General features: G+C 38.8%; 3 protein-coding genes and 1 pseudogene across 3 annotated transcripts; 1 reads left to right on the forward strand and 3 right to left on the reverse strand.

The window, feature by feature from the left end:
• Positions 1 to 3583: 3583 nt before the first annotated feature.
• On the reverse strand, positions 3584 to 5898 carry LOC125833294 (cytosolic sulfotransferase 5-like; annotated as a pseudogene).
• A 7163-nt stretch (positions 5899 to 13061) lies between these two features.
• Positions 13062 to 15169, reverse strand: LOC125833295 (luminal-binding protein 5-like). The gene is made up of 2 exons (XM_049512440.1): positions 14476 to 15169; positions 13062 to 13120 (listed from the first exon to the last, which is right to left on the reverse strand). Exons 1-2 carry the CDS (start codon positions 15104 to 15106, stop codon positions 13062 to 13064), a joined length of 690 nt encoding a protein of 229 aa, XP_049368397.1. The 5' UTR covers positions 15107 to 15169.
• A 21-nt stretch (positions 15170 to 15190) lies between these two features.
• LOC125833305 (luminal-binding protein 5-like) lies at positions 15191 to 16622 on the forward strand. The gene is given in 2 exon segments (XM_049512445.1): positions 15191 to 15851; positions 15854 to 16622. Coding segments are annotated over 2 exon segments (1197 nt in total). The 5' UTR covers positions 15191 to 15379; the 3' UTR covers positions 16579 to 16622.
• Positions 16623 to 17636: 1014 nt separating this feature from the next.
• Positions 17637 to 18347, reverse strand: LOC125833304 (luminal-binding protein 2). The gene has a single exon (XM_049512444.1). The coding sequence runs from the start codon at positions 18344 to 18346 to the stop codon at positions 17663 to 17665; it is 684 nt and encodes a 227-aa protein (XP_049368401.1). The 5' UTR covers position 18347; the 3' UTR covers positions 17637 to 17662.
• Between the last annotated feature and the right edge of the window lie 5866 nt (positions 18348 to 24213).

Below are 24213 nucleotides of genomic sequence, written 5' to 3' on the forward strand. Positions count from 1 at the left end.
TGGGTGAAGTTGATTGTCCTAATAGTGTTTTGTAAAATCCCACAGCTTCTTTTGTAATGGCATCTAGATTCCTTATGATTGTATCATCTTCTTTGGTGAGCATTGTGATTTGATTCCGAGCTTCCCTTCCTTTCATACTAGCAAAGAAATATGCAGTATTTGAGTCCCCCAATTTGAGCTATTGTATTTGAGACTTCTGCTTGTAGATTGACTCTTCAATCAAGCTCCATTTGGTCAATTGTGCCCTTATCTCCTTCTCTTCTTCTATCATATGTTGTGGAATAGGTGTACTTCTCATTTGATTCTGTTTATCCACAAGTTTTCTTCTTATCTGCTGAACCTTTCCTGTGACCCCTACATATTCCTTTTTGCTTAATTGTTGCATTTCTCTTCTTACAATCTTCAGATTATTCCACACCTCTTTCATTCCTCCATTTTATCTCTGCCAGCTTGACTGTATTGTGGTTTTAAAATCAGGGTGTTGTGCTAAACAGTTATAGAATCTAAATGGCTTTTTCCTTATGTCCCTTTGTGATTCTACTTCTATACTCAGAGGGGAATGATATGAGAATAGAGGCTCTATCACCATCACTTGTAATGGTGGCATTCTGATTACCCATTCATCATTCACCAGGGCTCTGTCTATCCTGCTAAACACATGCCCATTAGTCCATGTATATTGCCTCCTTACTGTATGTAGCTCTGGAAGGTTACTGTTAATCATGTATTCTCTAAAATCTTTGGTTTCTTCCAGCTATACTTGACTCCCAATGGGTCTATCCTTTGGTGCCAAAATTGAGTTAAAATCACCCATGATCAGCCATGGTTCCCTGATGTGTGTGCTCAGCTATTTTATCTTTTCCATAATGAAATCCTGGTAGCTATGGTTTGCAGGCCATACACTTGCTGTGAATTGAAACTCAAAACCACTTTGTTGCATATCAACCATGCCATGTACATATTGAACTGATGTTTCCACCCTTGTGAATTTGACTATGCTAGATTCCATACAACCCAAATTCTACCTCTAACTTCATTTGTATGATTAGTGCACCACTTCCATCATGGCATTATTTTATTGATAATACTCCCAACTTTCTCTTTTCTAACTCTATGTTCGAAAATTGCTATAATAGTTACTTTATTCCTCCTAACGAACAACCTCAGCTCCTTGTGTTTCACCTCTTGGTTGAACCCTCTAACATTCCATGTTACTATCATATTATATTAGGGGGTTCAGGCGGTGGTGCCTCATGAGTAACATTCTCTATTCTTCCACTATGTTGCCCTGTTACATAGACATTGTTCTCATTATTTGAATTGTCATCATGTAGTGTACTCAGTCTGCATATCCCTTTCTTTGCTACTCTACGCCTCACATTTTGCCATTCTTCCTAATCTGGTGACATATTTGTAGTATTCTGATGGTCGTTGTCCTTAACCGGTTCGTTTCCTTCTTTTGTTGTTGGATTCCATTCCTTTCTTGGCCCTTGACACTATCCTTTCTTTGGTGGTGGTGCTCCTGGTTTAGCAATACAAGAATGTCCCACTTGTAAGCATTTTTGGCAGAAGATTGGCTTCCACTCCTACCTCACTTGTTGCTCGAGAACTCTCCCCTTTGGATCCTGTATCTTGATCACATTAGGTAGTATCCTTGTTATGTCCATTTCAACAAGTATTCGAGCAAATGAGATTCTACTTGTTTGTGTTGTACATTCATCTGCATATAGAGGCTTCCCTAAACTACTACCTATTTTACTAAGCACAACATAGTTCCAGCAGTTTAGAGGCAGGTTTGGAAGGTTGATCCATAAAGGAATTGTAGTGAGTATTTCCTCCTTAAAGTTGAAATCTGGATCCCATGGCTTCATAATAACTGGTCTCCTTAGTAAGCAATGAGGTCCTGAACATAACACTCTATCCCTTTCTTCCTCATTTGCAAACATTACTACAAAATATCCATCAGCATGATACAGTACCACTGGTTTACTAGAGAAATTACCCTGACTTAGAATGAATCTCTCCATAGCTCGTATTGATGGTGTTGTACCCACCACATATACAACCACTGAAGGTTTCCATTTCACTTCATCCTGAGCTATATCCCCAGCCAGTATTCCACTACCTTTTCTCCTTCTACAATTATTGGAGCTATGTAAGTTAGATTCATACCTCTAGCAGCCATATAATTCATAGCAAACAAGTTTGCCCATGGTTTCTCTGGTGTTTTTTCAGGCATACTCAGCTTAATTGCAAATTTGTCCACTGTTACTATTCCATTCATTCCTTGCAAGGATTGGTTGTTGTTGCCTCCAGTTCCTTTGTATTGGGTTAATTCCGGCCACTGTTCCTCCCTTGTAGTTTCCCCTTTGCTCTTGACTGATTTCATCTCCGAAATATTGGTTGTTCCTTTTGGTGTGGTCGGAGTTGGTTCAAACATTTGTTTTACTGCCTGCGTTGTTTTATTAGTGCTAGTGCTAATACCATAAAGTATTTCTTCCTCGCTATGTCTTTGCGCTGCTCTGCGTGGTCGTTCCTTCCCCATTTCTGACGAGGTGCAAGTTAGTGCACACTAACGTGCGCCAGAGCTCAGAGAAGAGAAGTTCAGAAAAAAATAAATGTTATTTTTTTTTCTCTTCAAAATAGAGCATTTGGTCTAGATTTTTTTGTACTTTATGCACTTTTAGTCAATTTTAAGAAGATATATGTACTTTCTATTGCTAAAATGATAGTATTATTTTAGTAAATAACAATAGATTTGAAGGGGATAAAAGATGTCATTTACAATATAAAATTTACATGAAATATTTTGGGATAAACGTGCAAAGCACGTTCCCAGAACTAGTTTGTATATAAGAGAAAAGGTAAAACAAAAAATATTGGTGTGAATAAATCAAAGAGGGATAAAGACTCCACTCTTTCAGAACAACATTACTTCATTCACTAAAAAAACAATTACTTGCTCCGTCTCATTTGATGTGGCACCCTTTTAGTTGACACAATATTTTTTTATACTTGTGGTCTAAATCAATATAAATATATTTGTGTGGTTGTAAATCATTTCATTAATGATATAAAATAAATTTTAAAGTTAAATTATTTCTAATTATAGAAATGTGACATTAATTCTTTTTGGGACAAACTAAAAAGGAACGGGTGACACATAAAATGAGACAGAGGGAGTACTATTATTCCACTGGAAAATATTCAGTGGTTATTTCTACAAATACTTTGATTGAATTGGTGAGAAAAAAAGTAATATTCTCATACGGAAAAATTAGAAACTTTCTCACTATTCCAATGAGAATCTATTTCCCACTATACATTTTTCCAAAAACTAATTCGGTGGGAAATGAGTGGAAAAATCATGTTAATACTAATAATGATAACTTTTATAAGTGCGAACTATTAAGAGATATTTCTAGACTCATACTTGATAAAAGATTTCCACTTAAGATAACTAAAAAGACATATGACATAGGCGCTTAAACATTTAAGCTTATTATTTTCAACAACCCTAGCTTATTACTCACCCGGATGAAGTAATAGAAAAATCTTATTAAAGTAGTAGTTACTCGAAGAATCAAAGTTCAAGGCCACTCCCTTTGAAGTTTCAATCTAGTAATCTTGTCAAGTTGCTCTTCCATTTTAGGTGTCAAGTGATTCTTCCAATCTCAAGCAACTCCTTTTTCTGAAAAACGAACTATTATGAACACTATAGAGGATTGAGCCACTCTTATTAACCTCCAAGTTCTTAAGCTTCACCAAGCTACACTTCTTCAAAACTATCTCCAAATCCTCTTGATTAACAAAAGGTTTTCCAAGAAACAAGGCTATTTTTTCCAACTCCTTTTTAGGGTCTATTTTCAAGTCTTCATACTTTAAGAATAGTATTGTTTTAGGCCTTTTTTTACTTTCTTCCCAGTATTCAAGAACATGTTCAAAGAATGGTCCATATAAATGAACCCCACTGCAAAAGGATTCCATAACTTCTTCTTAAGGGGAGAAATTTTCTAAACGCTTACAATTATAGTTGAAGAAATGCCACATGGAAATTAAGGTATCTTTAGGGTTTCTTGTTATATATATAATCTTGCAATTATCTGATTTTTTTATTGAATTTGGTAAAACCCTATAAGGTAAATGAGTGTGAAATAATCTTGGAGAGGGCATTGTGTATAGATCATGAACTGGAGTTTTTGAATAGTAATTCATGGCCTCTATTATTGGAACATGAAAATGAGGATTATCCTTAACCAATAGGTCTTCTTCCTTTTTATTTCCTTGCATGATGGATAGACATATGACCTTGAGCCATGTTGAACCTGAAAGACAAACATCAAACCTTAAACTGAAAATATATAATTTTTTTATAAGTTAAAATCTTATTTTTTTATAATTGATGTACAAAAAGTCAAAATTTATATATTTGTCGAAAATATATACTAGTTGATATTCTAATGGTGTGTTGGGTAGCCGAAGGAAAATGTTTCTTAGAAAATAAGTAGATTACTTGTAACTTTTATATTATGTGAGTTAGGTATGCTAAAATATTATCCTAATATTATTTATACATAATCTAGACACAAATACAATGAGAGGTGGGGATGGAGTCTATGAGGAAAGGGTGAAAATGAGATGTGTTGAATCTTGGAGGATGAGAGGAGACAATCAATGTGGAATGCCACTTATAGAACTTGTTTTTTCGACATCTTGAGGAAATGATTTACTGATCGTTTAAAGAACTTAATTTCCAAGAAGAAAAAATTCAAACATTTTGATCAATCCGAACATGAGAAAATGAAAAATATTTTCCTCCGTACCAAGCACACGCTAAATCTTTTAGAGTTATATTCACTAAGTGTATGTTTGGTACAAAAAATATTTATAATTTTCTTGTGCTGGGTTGATCAAAATGTTTTGAAAAATACTTTCTCTAAGTTAGGTTTTGAAAATTATAAAAAATGACTTTCATAACGAGAATACAAAAATAAGCTTCATAAATGAAATTTCATCATAATCATTTTCTCCCCACACCCTAATAGTACAATATACCATCCCCACCCTTATCGACCACCCTTGCTCCAGCCCTCGCCCAACCCCCACAACTAGGGCCAGTTCGATAGGTTTAGAATAAAGGCAACTGCCTTAGGGCTCCAAATTTGAGGGGCCTCATTTTTTATTATAGTGTTTTTTAAGAAAGTATTGGGTAAGTACTATTTATAACAAGGATTATTTTTTTCATATAAAAGGAGATGAGAATGATTAAATTGATTGATTATATTATTTATTGAAAAAGAATTATTAAAAGAAATCAATAATTAAAAAATAATATTCAGCATCTCAAAGAGATGAGAAGAAAAAAAATCATAAGAAAATATATTAACATTTTTTAAGTTTTAGGCCTCCATTCGATTTTTGTTTCTTAAGTTATTAATAATGTGCTTGAGTCGCCCCTACCCACACCCATCATCCCCCTCCCTCAACACTTTCTCCCCAATCTCCATCTCCACCGCCCGGCCTTACCTGTCAACATATATATATAAATGTTTTTGTGACAATATTTTCTTCTTACTTACAAATATCAGAAGAAAGTTAGGAACACATTTTTCTTAGTACAAAACATGCTATCTTAAATATGGAACATATATTTTTCCACAAGAACATAAAATACTTAATGAATTCATTAATTAACTTGTATGAAGTAATTAAACTCAAATCGATTAATAAATTAAAACTTGTTTTTATGAAAGATGCCAAACCAACATCGTTAGGATCTGATTTGAAGGTTGCCTTGAAGATCTTGGCTTCCTTTATAATGGTAAGATTTGACCAAAAACCTTCCCATTGATAAAGTTCAGATTTATTCCAAACCGCTGATGATTCTTTGTCACTCATTTTAGGAATGGAATTTAATAAAAATGTAGTTGTAGTTCATATGGTTTAATTGGCCAAATGATTGTGTGTGTATATAGGGGAAGGCGGAGTGTTTTAAAATTTACATAATCCGATTACTTAACATAATTTATACGCAATAAGAGATCTATAAAACCTCTAAAGTAAACATTTGCATTTAGTGATTCTAGCACATGCTATAATTTATAGGATAACCAAAAAAGTCAAATAGTAATAATATCTTCTTGGACTTTTAGAGTGAAGAAAGACTTGAAAAATATACTCAATCACGAGTTAATTTATGCTCTAATTTATTAATATTAATCTCACCTAACTTAGTTGAGTGAAATGTATTGAAAACAAAAAAAAGAGGTAGACTTGTTGCCTTACCTCCATAAATAAGATTGGGAAATATATATACTTAATAATTATATTATTTCCTTATAGTAAAAGAGGAAATAATTTCATATATAGTCTTTCTAATGTTTTTTTTTAAAATCAAAATCACATTGAAAGGAATCCAAACATAAAATTTACTTAAACCATAGTATACAAATATTATAAGTTAATTTTTAGGGATAAGGGTTTGAAAAATACCCCAACTTTGGTCGGATTTGCTGTTGCGCTACTAAACTTTCATGAGGACCTATTACCTTCGACCAAAGTTGGGGTATTTTTCAGACCCTTATCCCTGTTGTTGGGCATCATAGTGATATTCGGACTGCACATAAGATTTTGCAGTGTGGGTACTACTGGCCTACCATCCACCAAGATGCTCCTGATTTCGCCAAGTCTTGTGATCGTTGCCAAAGAGAAGGAGGGATTTCAAAGAGGCAAGAGCTCCCTATGAATCCTATATTGGTGATAGAGTTGTTTGATATATGGGGCATTGATTTTATGGGTCCATTTGTGAGTTCATATGGGATGAAGTATACTCTTGTTGCGGTTGATTATGTATCGAAGTGGGTGGAAGCAGTTGCACTCCCCAATAATGAAGGTAAAAGTGTCACCGCATTCTTGAAAAAGAATATCTTCTCCAAATTTGGTACACCGAGGGCTATTATTAGCGATGGAGGTTCTCACTTTTGTAATAAGTTGTTCAAGGCACTACTTGAGAAATATAGTGTCTGCCACAATGTAGCCACTCCTTAACATCCACAGACTAGTGGGCAAGTTGAAGTGTCCAACAGAGAAATCAAACAAATTTTGGCAAAGACTGTGAATGCTAATAGAACGGATTGGTCAAGGAAGCTTGATGATGTTCTATGGGCCTATCGCACTGCATACAAGACCCTCATAGGTATGTCTCCTTACCAACTTGTATATGGGAAGTCTTGTCATTTACCGATAGAGCTAGAGTATAAGGCGATGTGGAAATAAAGAAGCTAAATTTGGATTGGGGCGCCGCATCTAATCAAAGAATGAATGACTTGAATATGCTTGATGAGTTTCACCTAAAAGCTAACAAAAGTTCAGCCTTGTACAAAGAGAAGATGAAGCGGTATCATGATCAAAAAATTGAAAAGCGTGAATTTGTGGTTGGTGATCTTGTGTTTCTATTCAACTCTAGGTTGCGCTTATTTCCAAGCAAACTCAAGTCCAAATGGACTGGGCCATTTTTGCTCACAAAAGTGCTCCCCCATGGAGCGGTTGAGATTAAGAATAGTGAAGGAACAAGGTTCATGGTAAACGGGCAAAGGAACAAGATCTATTTAGGAAATTCTGAAAGTGTGCAAGAAGTGATTGAGGCCTACAATCTTGATGAAGTTTGAGTAATCAAGAAACTTGCGTCGTGCAGCGACGTTAAATCAAGCGCTGCTTGGGAGGCAACCCAAGATGTACAATCTAGCCAACGATAGGTTTCTATTTCCCATTTAGTAGTTTTCTTTGTTTAAATGCGTCTGTGTATCAATTTAGATAGGTGTTTTAGTTTTTTTAGTGTTGGCTAGAATTAGCATAGGGTCCGTGACTAAAAAGTGTCCAGAAGATGTAAAAAGAGTAGCCTAATGGTTTGCTATATGTGCAGGTACGCTATGCAAAATCTTTAGAAAATGGTTTGGTGCAGAGGTCTACGGACCCCATCGACGGTCCGTCGTTCTATCCACGGACCGTGGATGGTGTCCATAGATCCCAGGTAAGCCCCTAAACTTTTCCAAGTGTAAGTGTGATCTACAGTCCCAATATACGAACCGTAGATCGACCCACGGATCGTAGACGGGGTCTCGTGGGTCCAAAACCCTAAATCTGTCTAACCCGACCCGGACCCCCTTATTTAAAACTCCCCTAATTTCAAATCATTTCCACTTCCCTCCATTCACTCCCCAACCATTTCATACACCCTCAACTCCCCTAAATCACATCATAACTCCCCCCATAAAATCATTCCTCCTATCCCCTATCATTCCCATAATTCCTTTCCATTATGAATACAACTCATTCCATATTCCACTAAAAGGGTCCAGTGTTAGGTTAGTAATGAAGAGGTGATTCTTTGGTCTTGCAAAACCTAGTGTCGTCACGCAATCACCCCACTCCACGTTGCTTGTAAGGTAATCGACTTTCCACTCACTTTGAATTTCGGTTCATAGATTGAATATAGAGAATCGGGACTCGGGTCTTGACCTTGGGTAATTGTTAGATGAAATTGCATGATAAAATTTGAAGTCACCGTACCCTTGGAACAATAGATAGTGATTGTGTTGCCTTGTTGTATGTGATTATAAGTCTACATATAAGTTTCGACTTAGGGGTCCACAGTTTGTCTTAAATAATTGTTAAAATGATTAATCGAAATCCTGAGAATGACAAACTAGCATGATTCAATGTTGAAATGCATGGTTAGACTAGGATATTGTTGAAAATGGTCCACGATGTGGAATTTAAAATAAAAAAATGGCTGAAATTTGGCACATATCACATCGAAGATACCCCGTCTACGGACCATAGATCAATCCACGGACCATAGATTAGGTTCGTTGTTGGATGCACCTGAAATTTCACAAAGTGTGAAACCACGGATGTGGACTACGGTCCGTAGATTCAATCTACAGACCATTCTGTACATCCGTGGTTTCCATCTGTGACCAAGATTGTTGGTCCTTTGATCCACGGAAGAGTTCCACGACCGTGGATCAGTCTACGGACCGTAGGTCTGCTCCGTGGATGACCACTATAGCTTCTGTCTGAAATTTTCTTGGGACTTTGTCACTGTTCGTTTACAGTTCTAAAATATTTGTTAGCTTGTTTATGGTTAGTTTTGGCACTAATCCCAAGAAGCTAGTCACCTATGCAAAACAGGGCAAGTCAAAATATGTTGCTCCTAGCTTCAGGTTAATCGATGAGGACACGGACACAGAAAAAGATCCAGCATATGTTCCTCCCAACACAAGGGCTTCCCCCACGGCACCCCGAGCCACCAGTGGCACCTCCCAGAAGGTGATCAGCGACGTAGTCACTGTCTCCCAGTCTGATGAGGAGCACACACTGATCGAGTCACCAACTGGGGCTGCTTCCAGTTCAGCTACTGGGTTTGCGTCTGGCTCCGAGTCTGCCCTTGCTTCGGGATCGGAGTCCAGCCATGCTTTAGGGTCCGAGTCTGCCCATGCTTCGGGGTCCAATGCCAAGCCAGCCACAGGGTCCAGCCAGGATGACCAAGCTGCCTCGTCTGATGAGGCCACTAGCTCGGAGTCTGTACCAGCACCAAGGAATGAGGATCCTACTCTAGTGGTCGGCTAGCCAAACAAATGGTGTGTTGAGGGACAATGGTAGATTTATCGGGATGCCAAGATGAGAAATAACAAAGGGAAGATGGCCTGACTTATTACAGAGGAGCGCAGAGTCCTCACGGGGAGCTTGCAGACATCCACCGACTTTTTAACCTTCACAAGTGTGATTGGATGGCTCGAGACCCTGGGACTTATAGTGAGGAAATTGTGCGAGAGTTCTACGTCTTTTATGTTGCCACTCTCCGTGGCTCGATCTCCAAGAAGTCAAAGCTCATGAACCAAGATCCTCTCACTTCCACTGTGGTCCGGGGTTGTCCGGTGGACATATCACATGCCACCATCAGCCTCTTTTTGTTTGGTCCGACCACAGGTCACTCTTGGTCACTAAACACAACAGAGTTTGAGTACAGATGGGACACCAAGCGGAGCGGTGCTTTCCAGAGGAATGCTGAACAGCGAGAGGCTGTAATACTATAGTTGGCTAAGTACATTGCTGCAGATGGCAAGTGTGCAGAGTGAGTCGCCGCACCTCGGTTAGGTATCCGAAAGGCCACATTGAATTTTGTGGCCAAGTTCTTCTCGGTGTTGGTGCGTAACAGGGTGTCGCCGACAAAAGCTGACAACTAACTCACATGGGATAGAGCGATCATGGTTGCAGCATTGGTAGCAGGAGTGGAGATTGACTTTGCCCGCATGCTGCTGGCAGAGATTCATGAGAGGGCATTCAAGACCTCCATTACTTACCCCTTTCCATGTTTTATTTTCCAATTGTGCAGGGACTCTGGAGTGCCGATCTGGTATTGTGATAGGTTGATCCACCCTACAGGGACTTTGGACATAGGCCTCATTTGAGATGAGTCAAATGTGGCAGCACCTCGCAGAGAGCCCCAGGTTGAGGTACCTCCCTTGGGCGCAAATCTTCTAGACACGGTGGGGCAGGCACAGGGCGGTGATCCCGTTATACCAGATCACTCTGATACTATCCCGACCTCCTCTTCCCAGGCCACTAATATGGCTTCTAGTTCATCCCGGTCCACACCACAGCTAGGAGCTATTGTTGTCCCATTCGGCAAAGTACAGAAATTAGAGGCCCAGATGGCCACACTGCTGCATCACATCCAGACTTGAATACAAAAGTTGATACCTTATTCCAAGGCCAGAATAGAGCGAAGGATGGAGGGTATGATGGACCGGAAGTTCCAGGCTGTTAATAAGCGTCTTGATGCCTTTGAATTGCGAGTCCTCAAGCAATCAGCCCCGGCCATAGATCTATCCGCTTTGCAGGCTGAATTAGCCAGTCTCCGGACCGGTGTTGATGTCATTCTTGCCACCCCTACAGTTGAGCCTCAAGCTGCACCTACTGCATTGGCTAATGATACTGTGCTGGATGTTTTATTCAATGGGACCACCGAGGAAGGGCTTAAGCCTACACATGCCAGAGGTAAGTGGCACCCTTCTAGTCGCACTGACGAGGAGAAAGCTCAAAAGAGATAGCGTAGGCAGGAGAAGGAGGCCAGGAAGGCTTCGATTTTAGATGAAGAGTTGCGCCAGCGGAGGGTGCGTGAGAGTGCTGCAGGGGCATCGAGTTTTGCCCCAGTTGTAGAGGTCCCGCCTGTTGTGAGGGACGTTATGAGCACCACTGATGGTGCTATGATGGATGATGTGGGCAATACTGAGGGTGACCCTACTATTGTTCCAGCGGGCTCCGGGAAACCGAACCTACCCGCTCGTTCATGATTCTTTAGCGCTATGCGCCACAAGTTTGCTTCACCCAATCCACTATCTTTTACTGTTCTTGTATGCATTGGGGACAATCGCATCTATTTTTGTTGGGGGTGGGGTAAATGGATTGTGAGTGATAGGGTGAAGTCTGAGTAACCCAACTCATAAATCCTCTCTTGGGGTTTTCTTGCCTGTGTTCTTTATCCCCAAGAGACTGTTTAATTTCTGTTGAACCAACATATGTTAGGATTGTATGTATAGAAGCATGAAAAAGATTGAAGCATGATGGCTTATAAAAAATATACCAGTCAAAATTTTGTGATGTGTGCTAGAATTGGTAGGCTAAGACAAGTTGAATGTGTTGGCTCTGAGTATGACATGATAAGGAATCAACTTGATTGCATGACTCAAGCTGAAACTTGAACTGGGTAATCTGATAATCTGATAATGAAACTACGTGCCAAGTGTGTGTGAGAGTAGTTGATTGTTCAAACAGTTTTTGTGCAAAACTAGAACTTGCCCGGTTAGTCCTGCTAAGACAATTCACTCTAGAAGCTAGGAGGTGATCATAGGCCCTTGTTTTGAAAAGTCCACAAATTGCCTAAATGAAAGATCCAACCAAATGAAATAAATGCTCCCTTTGATCCAAATGCTTTGAGCCTAAAATTAGGCCATTTCTTTCTAAACCCCAAAATCACCTTCCCATAAATCTACTATGTTGGCCCTGGTCGCTCTTTGGACATGTGCACCTCGACTTAGGTCAAAAGCCTAAGTTGAGGGTGGCTGATGTAAAAGGTAACTTCAATCTTGGCCCTGACCCGACATTGGGTATTGTGCACTTGAATCAATGGAAAATCCATAAGTTGAGGGTGGCTATGAAAGAGGAAACCGAAAGAAAAATGGGTATGAAAAGAGTTTGATGTTGAGAAAAGAGAGGAATGGATGTGACTTGTTGAAAGCTAAAGAAAAAGCATAAAACGCAAGAAAAAAAAGTGAAAAATAGAAAGATCTACAAAACCTAAAGTCACATCCATGGTTGAAGAGAATCAAGGGAAAGAAGGTAAAATGGTAGGATGACAAAAAAAATAGGGCAGAAAGAGGTTGAAAGCCAAGTGTAATGTCAAGGAGGGCAGAAAGTCACTAAGAAGTACCCAAATGTACCACACCTGACCCTGAGCCTACGTTACAAGTCAAGAAAGTCCTATAGTGATCCTAGAGTCTAATGTGGGGAGTCTAAGCAGTGAAAATACGGGCAAGCCTATGGTATTGAGCACTAACTGTACTTGAAGTTATTTCTGAGTGTGAGTGTTGAATGAATCCTTGTACTCAAAGCCATAGCCATTGTGTGAAAGAAAAGGGATTTCGTTTGAAGTAAGGGCACTAGTTGCATTATCGGAAAGTTGGTACTTTGGTGATAGTAAAATAGTGTATGTTGTGTGTTGGTTGGTCGATCGTTGTCATGGTTTGATCTACATGAATTAGCTTGTCGAGTCTAAGAGAACAAATGTTGCACCCGAAAAGTGAGTGGGATAGAGAGCCATATGATTGCTTGTTCTTGAAATGTTTGCTTCTATACAAGTGTCGTTTAGAGTCTTAGTGTGTCTCTTGAGGACAAACAACGAATTTAAGTTGAGGGTGTTGATATATCGTGAGTTTACGGTATTTCTAATACATTTCACTTACAAGTTGTGTGTGTCTAGGGCCTTTTTGTATGGGTTTTTATGTGTTTTTATCATATTTGGCAGGAAAAATGTTCAGGCGCGAAAATAAAGAGACAGCTGAAAGAAATGCAGAAAAGGGCATTTACGGAGGTGATCTACGGACCGTAGGTCCATTGACGCTCCGTAGATGGTGGTCGTAGATCAGAAGCAAGGCATGGAAGGCAAATCAGGGAAATCTGACCAAGTGTGGAACCACGGTGACCATTGACGATCCGTAGATTGATCTACGGACCGTACTGTTGATCCGTAGATTGATACTGTGAGGGTTCCAGTAACTGATTTTTGAAGATTCTAAGTGTGGAGCTACGGAAGGGGATTGACGGACCATAGATCGATCTACGGTCTGTACTGCAGTTCCGTCGTTTGCTTCAGAGAAGCTGATTTTTGGAAGTTGAAATATTTTCTAAGTCTTGACTGACGGAAGGGACTCACGGACCGTAGATCCATTGACGGTCCGTGAGTCAGTCTCGTGGAATGAAAACGCGTGCCTATAACAAACTTTTCTTATTTTGTTTCCCTTTTAATTTAGGACCTGTTTTCTATAAATAGGGCATGTAAACCTCGTTTTTGGGGGTTTTAGACATTATTATTCTATTCTAGTTCTTGACTTGGGAGATTAACTTGCAACTTTAGCAATTATTAATTTCCTAAGATCGTTTTGAAGATTTTTGAGTTGCAATTCAAGTTGAATTTCTAGGTTTATTACTCTTTGTACGTAAGTTTATAATTCTTTCATCTAAAACAAAGAATTGTGTTCATATGATTATGGGTAACTAAACTCCACAACTAGGGTTGTAGGAACCATGAGCAATTAACAAAGTATGAATAGTAAATAAGCAATTCTTGAATAGTATGGTGCATGCATTGATAATTCTTTCGTTCAGAAGTCTTTTTAGCGGTTGCAAAAGTTAGAACTTACCTTGTTGCTACTTGCCGGATCAAGGAGGTAATCAACAAGAAAAGAATTATCAACATAGATTTAGTGTGATACTATCTAATAGGCTAGTGTCGATTGGTGCGAAGTAATAACTAAGCTAAACATCGATTATGATATCTAACATGAGGTAAAGGTAAGGGTTAGTAAATTACACACATGTAGCCGGACCAAGGTGCGGGGTGAAATTTTCTAGATGCCGGACCAAGGATTTAGAGATACCTAACTTATCACTTTGCATGTAGTGCATTAGGAAAGGATTGCTATTACTAGGATTACTGCGTTATGAGCTTGTGGGGAACACGTATACCCTAGTTATTTCACTCATCTTAATAACAACCAAAACTGACTTTTGATTACTGATTATTTATTGAATTCTTACAATTTGTTTCACAAACCCCCCCCCCCCTTTAATTACTTGTTTCTGGAAGTAATTTAACTAATTGAATATAATTGTTGGTTAAAGTAAAGTCTAAACCATTTTCCTCGCGGGTGATTCTTGCCACGTTTAAACCAGCAATGACACCGGCATCCTTAGTGGCCTGCCTCTGGGCATCATTGAAGTATGTTGGAACAGTGACAACTGCATCCTTGATTGTCTTTCCAAGAAAAGCTTCTGTTGTTTCTTTCATCTTGATCAGAATCATAGCACTGACCTCCTCAGGACTGAAGACCTTGGTCTCCCCATCTTTGATTTTAACTTGGATATATGGTTTCCCATCCTTGTTAACAATCTTATAGGGAACAAGTTTCATGTCCCTTTGTACTTCTTTGTCTTCAAACTTTCTCCCGATAAGTCTTTTGACGTCAAAGACAGTCCTCTCTGGATTAACAGCCGCTTGATTTTTAGCTGCTTCACCGATCAGTCTCTCACCATCAGTGAAGGATACCCATGAAGGGGTGATACAATTACCTTGGTCATTTGCTATGATCTCAACATGTCCATTCTTGTAAACTCCAACACAAGAATAAGTTGTTCCAAGATCTATGCCAATAACGGTTCTTAACTTGGTAGCTTCTTCTTTAGCTATAGAGAATGCAAACAAGCTCCCTAAAAGGAAGATTGCGAAAACGATCGAGGATACGCGTCTCTTCAACGCAGTAGCCATAGCTCGTAGATCCAAACGAACAATGTGTTCTTCGTTTATCTTCTCCGATGACAGATAAAGGTAGTTATCGATTTTCCGATCAACAATTAAAGCCCTGCGGCTGCCATTGCCTATGGATTAGATAAGAAAGGTGGTGAAAAGAACATCCTTGTCTTTGACCTTGGTGGTGGTACATTTGATGTTAGTATCCTTACTATTGACAATGGTGTTTTTCAGGTTCTTGCCACAAATGGAGACACTCATCTAGGAAGAGAGGATTTTGACCAGAGGATTATGGAGTATTTCATTAAATTGATAAAGAAGAAGCATGGTAAGGACATTAGCAAGGATAACAAGGCTTTGGGAAAGCTCAGGAGAGAAGCTGAGCGTGCCAAGAGAGCCCTGAGCAGTCAGCATCAAGTCAGGGTAGAGATTGAGTCCCTCTTCGATGGCGTGGATTTCTCTAAACCACCTACCCGGGCTCATTTTGAGGAGCTGAACAATGATTTGTTTCGTAAGACAATGACTCCTGTCAAGAAGGCTATGGAGGATGCTGGTCTAGCAAAGAACCAGATTGATGAGATTGTCTTGGTTGGTGGAAGTACCAGGATTCCAAAAGTTGAACAGCTTTTGAAAGATTACTTTGATGGCAAGGAGCCTAGCAAAGGTGTCAACCCCGATGAAGCAGTTGCTTTTGGTGCAACTGTACAAGGAGGTATTTTGAGTGGAGAAGGAGGTGACGAAACCAAAGATATTCTTCTCTTGGATCACCTCCACTAACTCTTGGTATTGAAACTGTTGGAGGAGTGATGACAAAGTTGATCCCAAGAAACACTGTCATTCCTACTAAGAAGTCTCAAGTCTTCACCACTTACCAGGACCAGCAGACAACCGTCACAATTTCGGTCTTTGAAGGTGAACGCAGTATGGTAAAGGACTGTACACTACTCGAGAAGTTTGACTTAACAGGAATACCTCCAGCACCAAGAGGAACACCTCAAATCGAAGTAACTTTTGAGGTTGATGCCAATGGTATCCTAAACGTGAAAGCTGAGGATAAAGCCTCTGGAAAGTCAAAAAAGATTACCATCACGAATGACAAGGGTCGTTTGAGTCAAGAAGAAATTGAAAGTATGGTGCAGGAGGCTGAGGAGTTTGCCGAGGAGGACAAGAAGGTGAAAGAACGAGTTGACGCCCGAAATAGCCTGGAGACATACGTATACAACATGAGGAACCAAATAAATGACAATGACAAACTTGCAGACAAGTTAGAGTCTGATGAGAAGGAGAAGATTGAAACCGCCACAAAAGAAGCACTTGAATGGTTAGACGACAACCAGAGTGCTGAGAAGGAGGATTATGAAGAGAAGCTGAAAGAAGTTGAGGCAGTGTGCAACCCAATTATCACGGCTGTGTATCAGAGGTCTGGTGGAGCACTAGGAGGTGCCAGTGAGGATTCCAACGAGGACGATGATTCACATGATGAGCTGTAATTGAATTTGTAGGTTAATAGTTTTTTATTGTTACCAAATAGATATAAATAATCTCACTGATAGAGAATTTAGAAGGAGAAAAACAAAGAATACGTAAGAAGAGAAAAGAATTTGCTGGAGAAGTTAGTTGTTTTATTCATGACTTCAAGCCTATATATAGGCAAATACTTAACAGATAATCCATTTAAACAGGACACATATCAGTCCTATTATCAACTTACTCCAAAAAAATAGAGCATATGACTCCTAAAGCAAGCATAACTCTTTACTCCACTAATTCCTAAAAATCAAAACAACCTGCAAACTGCTGCAATTAAAAAGAATTAAAACTCCTAAAGACTAGGTCAACTGCCAACAGAAAACTACGACTAAACTTTCAACAGTTCCCCCTTAAACTGATGTTTGCTATCAGTCAGTTTACGTCTTTGATTGTACATACACCTAGGAGCCTTCTAAGTTTCATGAATGACTCCGTCTTCAAAGCCTTGGTGAAAATATCGGCAACTTGATCTTCTCTCCTGCAGTAAATCAGATCAATTGTTCCATTATTGCTAAGATCTCTTAAGAAATAAAACTTCACATCAATGTGCTTGCTTCTTCCATGTAGCACCGGATTCTTGGATAGCTGAATTGCTAAATCATTGCCACAAAAAATCTTAGTGGCTTCTTCTTGCTTGAATTTTAACTCCTCCAAAAGTCTCCTCAACCAAATAGCTTGACGCACAAGCAGTCGCAGCAACAAACTCGGCTTCTGTAGTAGACAAAGTGACAATTGGTTGCTTCTTAGCCGACCATGAAATAGCACCGGACCCGAACATAAAAGCATAGCCTGAAGTGCTTTTCCTGTCATCGCGATCACCAGCATAATCACTGTCCGTATACCCAAGAAGATTGGACTTTTCACTCTTTTTATAAACTAGTCCAAAGTCTCTCGTTCCTTGCAAGTAATTTCACCATATTAAGGGTGGAACGTAGAACAAGTTGGGAAGAAATCGTGAGTGAAGGACGTAATGTTGTCGCTTTAAAAAAAAGATTATTTATATCTATTTGGTAACAATAAAAAACTATTAACCTACAAATTCAATTACAGCTCATCATGTGAATCATCATCCTCGTTGGAATCCTCACTGGCACCTCCTGGTGCTCCACCAGACCTCTGATACACAGCCGTGATAATTGGGTTGCACATTGCCTCAACTTCTTTCAGCTTCTCTTCATAATCCTCCTTCTCAGCACTCTGGTTGTCGTCTAACCATTCAAGTGTTTCTTTTGTGGCGGTTTCAATCTTCTCCTTCTCATCAGACTCTAACTTGTCTGCAAGTTTGTCCTTGTCATTTATTTGGTTCCTCATGTTGTATATGTATGTCTCCAGGCTATTTTGGGCGTCAACTCTTTCTTTCACCTTCTTGTCCTCCTCAGCAAACTCCTCAGCCTCCTGCACCATACGTTCAATTTCTTCTTGACTCAAACGACCCTTGTCATTCGTGATGGTAATCTTTTCTGACTTTCCAGAGGCTTTATCCTCAGCTTTCACGTGTAGGATACCATTGGCATCAACCTCAAAAGTTACTTTGATTTGAGGTGTTCCTCTTGGTGCTGGAGGTATTCCTGTTAAGTCAAACTTCCCAAGTAGTCTACAGTCCTTTACCATACTGCGTTCACCTTCAAAGACCGAAATTGTGACGGTTGTCTGCTGGTCCTGGTAAGTGGTGAAGACTTGAGACTTCTTAGTAGGAATGACAGTGTTTCTTGGGATCAACTTTGTCATCACTCCCTACAAGTTGGGTTCTTTACTTGATAACGATCGCTTATGCCTCTTTAGGGAGATGTAATTTGAGCGTATCTGGTTTATAGTCAGTCGACGAGGTATTGAGTTAGATCCTTCAAAAATAAAAACCATTCAGGAATTGCCATCTCCAAAGAACAAAACTGAAGTTATGAGCCTTCTAGGAAGGTTAAACTACATCAGTAGATTCATTGCTCAACTCACAACAACTTGCGAGCCTATTTTTGAGTTGTTAAAAAAGAATTCCATAGTTGAAGGGACTGAAGAATGTCGAGAGGCTTTTGAAAGAATTAAGAATTACTTATCGAATCCCCCTGTGTTGGTTCATTGATATTATATATGTCAGTACTGGATAATTCTTTTGGTTGTGTATTGGGTCAGCATGATGGCACTAGGAAGAAAGAGCATGCCATTTATTACCTCAGTAAGAAATTTACCGTTTATGAATTGAAGTACACCCTTCTTGAAAGAACGTGTTGTGCCCTAACTTGGGTAGCACAGAATTTGAAGCATTATCTTTCATCTTATACTACTTATCGCATTTCTTGTATGGATCTGTTAAAATATATTTTTCAAAAGCCCATGCCCACGGGCAGGCATGCGAAATGGCAAATATTACTCACAGAGTTTGACATTATCTATGTGACGCAGACCGCAATGAAAGCTCAAGCATTAGCAGATCATTTGGCAGATAACCCTATTGATGAAGAATATGAACCACTTAAGACCTATTTTCCAGACGAAGAGATATCATGTATCAGTGAATTTATTCACGATAACAATCAAGGATGGAAGTTGTTCTTTGACGGTGCCTCTAACAAGAAGGGAGTTAGAATAGGAGTTGTTCTTATGTCTGAATCAGAGGAATATTACCCTATAACAGCCCAACTCAGATTCTATTTTACTAATAATATGTCAGGTATGAAGCTTGCATTTTGGGTTTGAGGTTAGCTACTGACATGGGCATCCAAGAATTGTTAGTGTTAGGAGACTCAGACTTGCTAGTTCATCAAATTCAAGGAGAATGGGAAACTCATGACCCAAAGCTTATACCATATCAACATTGTTTACAAGATCTTTGTCAACGATTTGTGGCAATAAAGTTTAGACACATTCCTAGAGTTCACAATGAGATTGTGTATACATTGGCCACTTTATCTTCGATGCTCCAACATCCTGATAACGCTCATATCGATCCTTTATACATACAAATTTGTGATCAACATGCTTGTTGCAACATGGTTGAAGAGGAATTTGATGGTAAACCTTGGTTCCATGATATTAAAACATATCTTCAGTCTGGAGAATGTCTGTCGGATGCAACTAGTAATAAAAAAAGAACTATTTGGTAACTAGCTATCGGGTTTTTCTTAAGTGGAGGCATATTTTACAAGAAAAAACCTGATTTGGGTCTTCTAAGATGTTTAAATGCTAAAGACGCTTCAATAATCATGATTGAAGTACACTCAGGAGTTTGTGGACCTCACATGAATGGATATGTTCTGGCAAAGAAGATACTTCGAGCAGGTTATTATTGGCTCATCATGGAGAGGGATTCCATATGATTTGTTTGTAAATGTCATGAATGTCAAATACACGGTGATTTGATACATTCTCCTCCCTCCGAGTTGCATGCGATGTCTGCTCCATGGCCTTTCGTTGCATGGGGAATGGACGTGATTGGACCAATAGAACCAAAAGCATCAAATGGTCATAGGTTCATTCTGGTGGCCATTGATTATTTTACAAAGTGGGTGGAAGCAGTAACTTTCAAGTCAGTGACCAAGAAGGTCGTGGTGTATTTCATTCATTTCAACATCATCTGTCGATTCGGTATTCCAAAGGTAATTGTTACCGATAATGCTGCAAATCTCAATAGTCGTTTAATGCAAGAGGTATGCCATCAATTTAAGATTGAACATCGAAATTCAACTCTATATCACCCAAAAGAAAATGGGGCTATAGAAGTTGCTAACAAAATATAAAAAAGATACTTCGTAAAATGGTGCAAGGTTCTCGACAATGGCATGAAAAGTTGCCTTTTGCTCTGTTGGGTTATCGCACTACAGTTCGTACGTCAGTGGGTGCCACTCCCTGTTTGCTGGTATATAGGACTGAGGTAGTTATACCTGTAGAGGTTGAGATTCCATCCCCACGGATTGTTGTGGAGGCTGAAATTGATGATGATAAGTGGATCAGAACACGGTTGGAGCAATTAACTTTGATTGATAAGAAGCGATTGACATCAGTATGCCATGGACAATTGTATCAGGAAAGAATAGCACGAGCATACAACATAAAGGTGCGTCCCAGACGTTTCGAAGAGGGTCAATTAGTATTGAGACGCATTTTGCCACACCATGTCGAAGTCAAAGGCAAATTTTCTCCAAATTGGAAAGGACCATTCATTGTAAAGAAGGTATTATCCAATGGTGCTCTTTACTTAGCAGATTTAGAAGACAAAATGACAGAAATGGTCATCAATGCTGATGCTGTGAAAAAATATTATATATGATTTGATTTTTCGATATTAGAAACCCTCATGTTTGGACTTGACATTTTGAAGGTTGATGTAATGGAAATTCTTGGTTCTGTGTCTAAGTATTAAGTCACATATTGCTACCCTCGTTGAGATCTAATTTACTTCCTTGGCCCTTCCACTTCCTTGGTTCTTCCAACAAAAAAAATAGTCTAGCCTGAACTACGTTTGACCTGATTCTTGTTTTGTCAAGATACGTAGGCAGCCCTGGTGTTGGGGTTCGGTCCAACCAAATAAAAAATTCAAAATTCCACATTGCAAAAGACTGGGGCAAAAGTCGTTTCCTTTTATTTTTGTTTTATTTCTTTCTATCCCGAAGCTAAAGCCAACCCCATCATTTAAAGTCGTATTAACGCTATCATTTCTTTCTTACCTAGTCAAAAAATCGTGTTTCAATCAAAGAAGGACCTTTGGATCAACCTTTCAAATGTCAAGAGTAAGTATGCTAAGGGTACGAACGATGACACCATACTCCTTTCATGAAAAAAAAATGAGAGTCTTATTGGTGAAAACCTTAATTGGGCATCACGAGATGAAGGTGAGTTGAGAGAAATAAAACTGAGAGAGTTCTGTTGGTGAAAACCCTAACGGGCACCATAAGGCGAATATGAGTTGAAGGAATCAAAATGAAAGAGTCTTAGTGGTAAAAATCCTCATGGACATCATAAGGCGAATAAGGGTTTGAAGCCTATTATGACTTCGTTAAAGGTTGAGACCCCACATAAAATTTGAGGATGGTTGGTGAATAATTGGTGGACAAATCGGGTAATCAATTCGAATTGCATGTCATGATCAGTAGAGTCAGCTACCACACTCAGATAAGCTTTCTTTCTTCCTCTCTCTAAAAGAGATTCTTCTTCGAATCATTTTCTTATATTCTTGTGTAGTATATATTTTTCTTCCACTTTTCATCACTTTGCTTCATATGTCCTTGAGTTGAGTCTGTGTCAAGAAGGCGAGAAAGGATTTCAAGACTTGCTACCAACTCTGGATTTGTACAAGGCAAAGCATCAGGCCAATGAGTTATCAACTGTCAATAAGTTTCGGATTCAGAAGAAGTCCATGATTTAATGAAGGCTAAACAATGAGTGTCGTGAAACAAAGGCAGATATTGGATTTAAGTCCCTCAAAGTAAACAAATTTGGGTGAAAATGCAGTCAATCAATAACGAGCACTGGCCGTTTGGAAATAAGTAGAACATGACAAGTACTTGAGCAATCCTCATCAAAAGGCAAAACCGCAAACCAACCACCACATTTTTAAACTCACAAATTTTCTTTGTTGTAGCAGGGGTACAAGTTATTTCAAGATCAAAGCTCTGAAAAACCTAGATATTCAATTTAGTCTACAAAGAACAAAATAACAACATTGCAATAAAGGTTTGTGGAGCCCCATTACAGGGAAGTTGGTCAATATATATATATCAAAATAACAATTACTTGAGAGATTGAATCAACTTTTCTTGAATATTCCACAAATAATATTGATAACACTCACAAAAAAAAAAAATTATGGTCCATACTGGGGCAAATATTTTGTTTGTATTATTAGTCTACTAAATGTATTAGCAGGACCCTCTTAAATAATGGGACTAGCAGGACCCTACTGGATAATGTGACTAGCAGGATCCTATTGGATAATGGGACTAGCAGGACCCTCCTGGATTATGGGACTAGCAGGACCCTCCTGGATTATGGGACTGGTAGGACCCTCCTGGATAATGGGACTGGTAGGACCCTCCTGGATAATGGGACTGGCAGGACCCTCCTGAATAATGGGACTAGCAGGACCCTCCTGGATAATAGGACTAGCAGGACCCTCCTAGATAATGGGACTAGCAGGATCCTCCTAGATAATGGGACTAGCAGGATCCTCCTAGATAATGGGACTAGCAGGACCCTCCTGGATAATGGGACACTAGCAGGACCCTCCTGGATAATGGGACACTAGCAGGACCCTCCTGGATAATGGGACTAACATGACCCTCCTGGATAATGGGACTAGCAGGACCCTCCTGGATAATGGGACTAGACTAATATATTTTAATTTAACCGGTTCATCGTGAGGAATGGAGTTGGTGTAAACACGCATAAGCCCTCTGAAGAGTACATTGCAATAAAGCTCGAGTCATTCAAAGTCTTGATTCGAAGCTAAGCACCATATTTTATTTCTCTCACAAAATTTTCTTTGATATAAACTGGGGAATTTTTTTTGTGTTATTTCTTTGTTTATTTTAATTTCAGGAATCCATTGATAGAATGGGGTCAATCCACATTTCAAGCTCAGGATTTTATATGGAAAAGAGTCTAACTTTCAAGCTCAATTTCAATTGAAGAAGCATGAGCTCATTCTAAAAAACACAATCAATATCCAAGTACGAGTAAAAAAGGAACCTACCCGGAGAAAGGTGTTTACCTTTGAACTCATTTGAGATGAAAATCAATATCTCATAACTCAAGAAGCATGAAAACTCAAGTCAAGGTTCAAGAAAAGCTACATAGATAGGATCTTGTACTTGTATTTCCTTTAAATTTTTTGTCTTTTATATTTATGTAACAATAGGAGTCGCGAACTGGAGCCTCGAGGGAACCTCACTTGACTTCCAACTCATCTCCTTGAACTACACGTGACCTGATTCCCTTAAAACCCGGGATATGTGGGATGTCCAAAACTAGGACTCAGTCGCATATTTTTCTATTCGAATAAGAGTCTAGTCAAAACTTGTCTTGTTTTCTACTTCTTTGTCTGAAAACTCTTCGTGTTTCCAGTCAAGAGGGGCAAACTGTAGACAGGATTTTTGCCCGAACTTAAAATTTTACACCATTTTTAGAGTTGAAATATTTTTTGTAAATATAAATTAAATATTTTAACTTTTCTCTTATTTTATTAAGTTTATTTTAAAAGATTTGAAAACAACAAAAATAGAATCACTTTTTAAGGCAAGTTTTATTTTCAATTGTTTAAAAAGAAATGAATCATTACAAAAAATCGGTATTATTTTAAAATTAAGTTTTTATAAATAAGCTAGTATTATTTTTTTTTAAAATTTATAGTTGTTTGACTTTTTCTTAGATTTTTATTAATTTTAAATAATTAGTTGATATGTTATTATAATTTATTATTTATAGTTAATTATTATTCTTTTAAAAGTATAATAAAACTAAAACTAAAATAAAAATAACCTAAATAATCTAACAAACCTACCAAAACATACTACACGTAGGAAAACAAGAAAAGGAAAAAAAAAAACAATCAGCAAAATTATACACCCTACACTCCCACTTCCTCGCAACTTTCCCACTAACCCCAC

This window comes from Solanum verrucosum, unplaced genomic scaffold, assembly GCF_900185275.1.
Source record: "Solanum verrucosum unplaced genomic scaffold, falcon-dt-bn FXZP01000274.1, whole genome shotgun sequence".
In the NCBI taxonomy this organism is placed as follows: domain Eukaryota; kingdom Viridiplantae; phylum Streptophyta; class Magnoliopsida; order Solanales; family Solanaceae; genus Solanum; species Solanum verrucosum.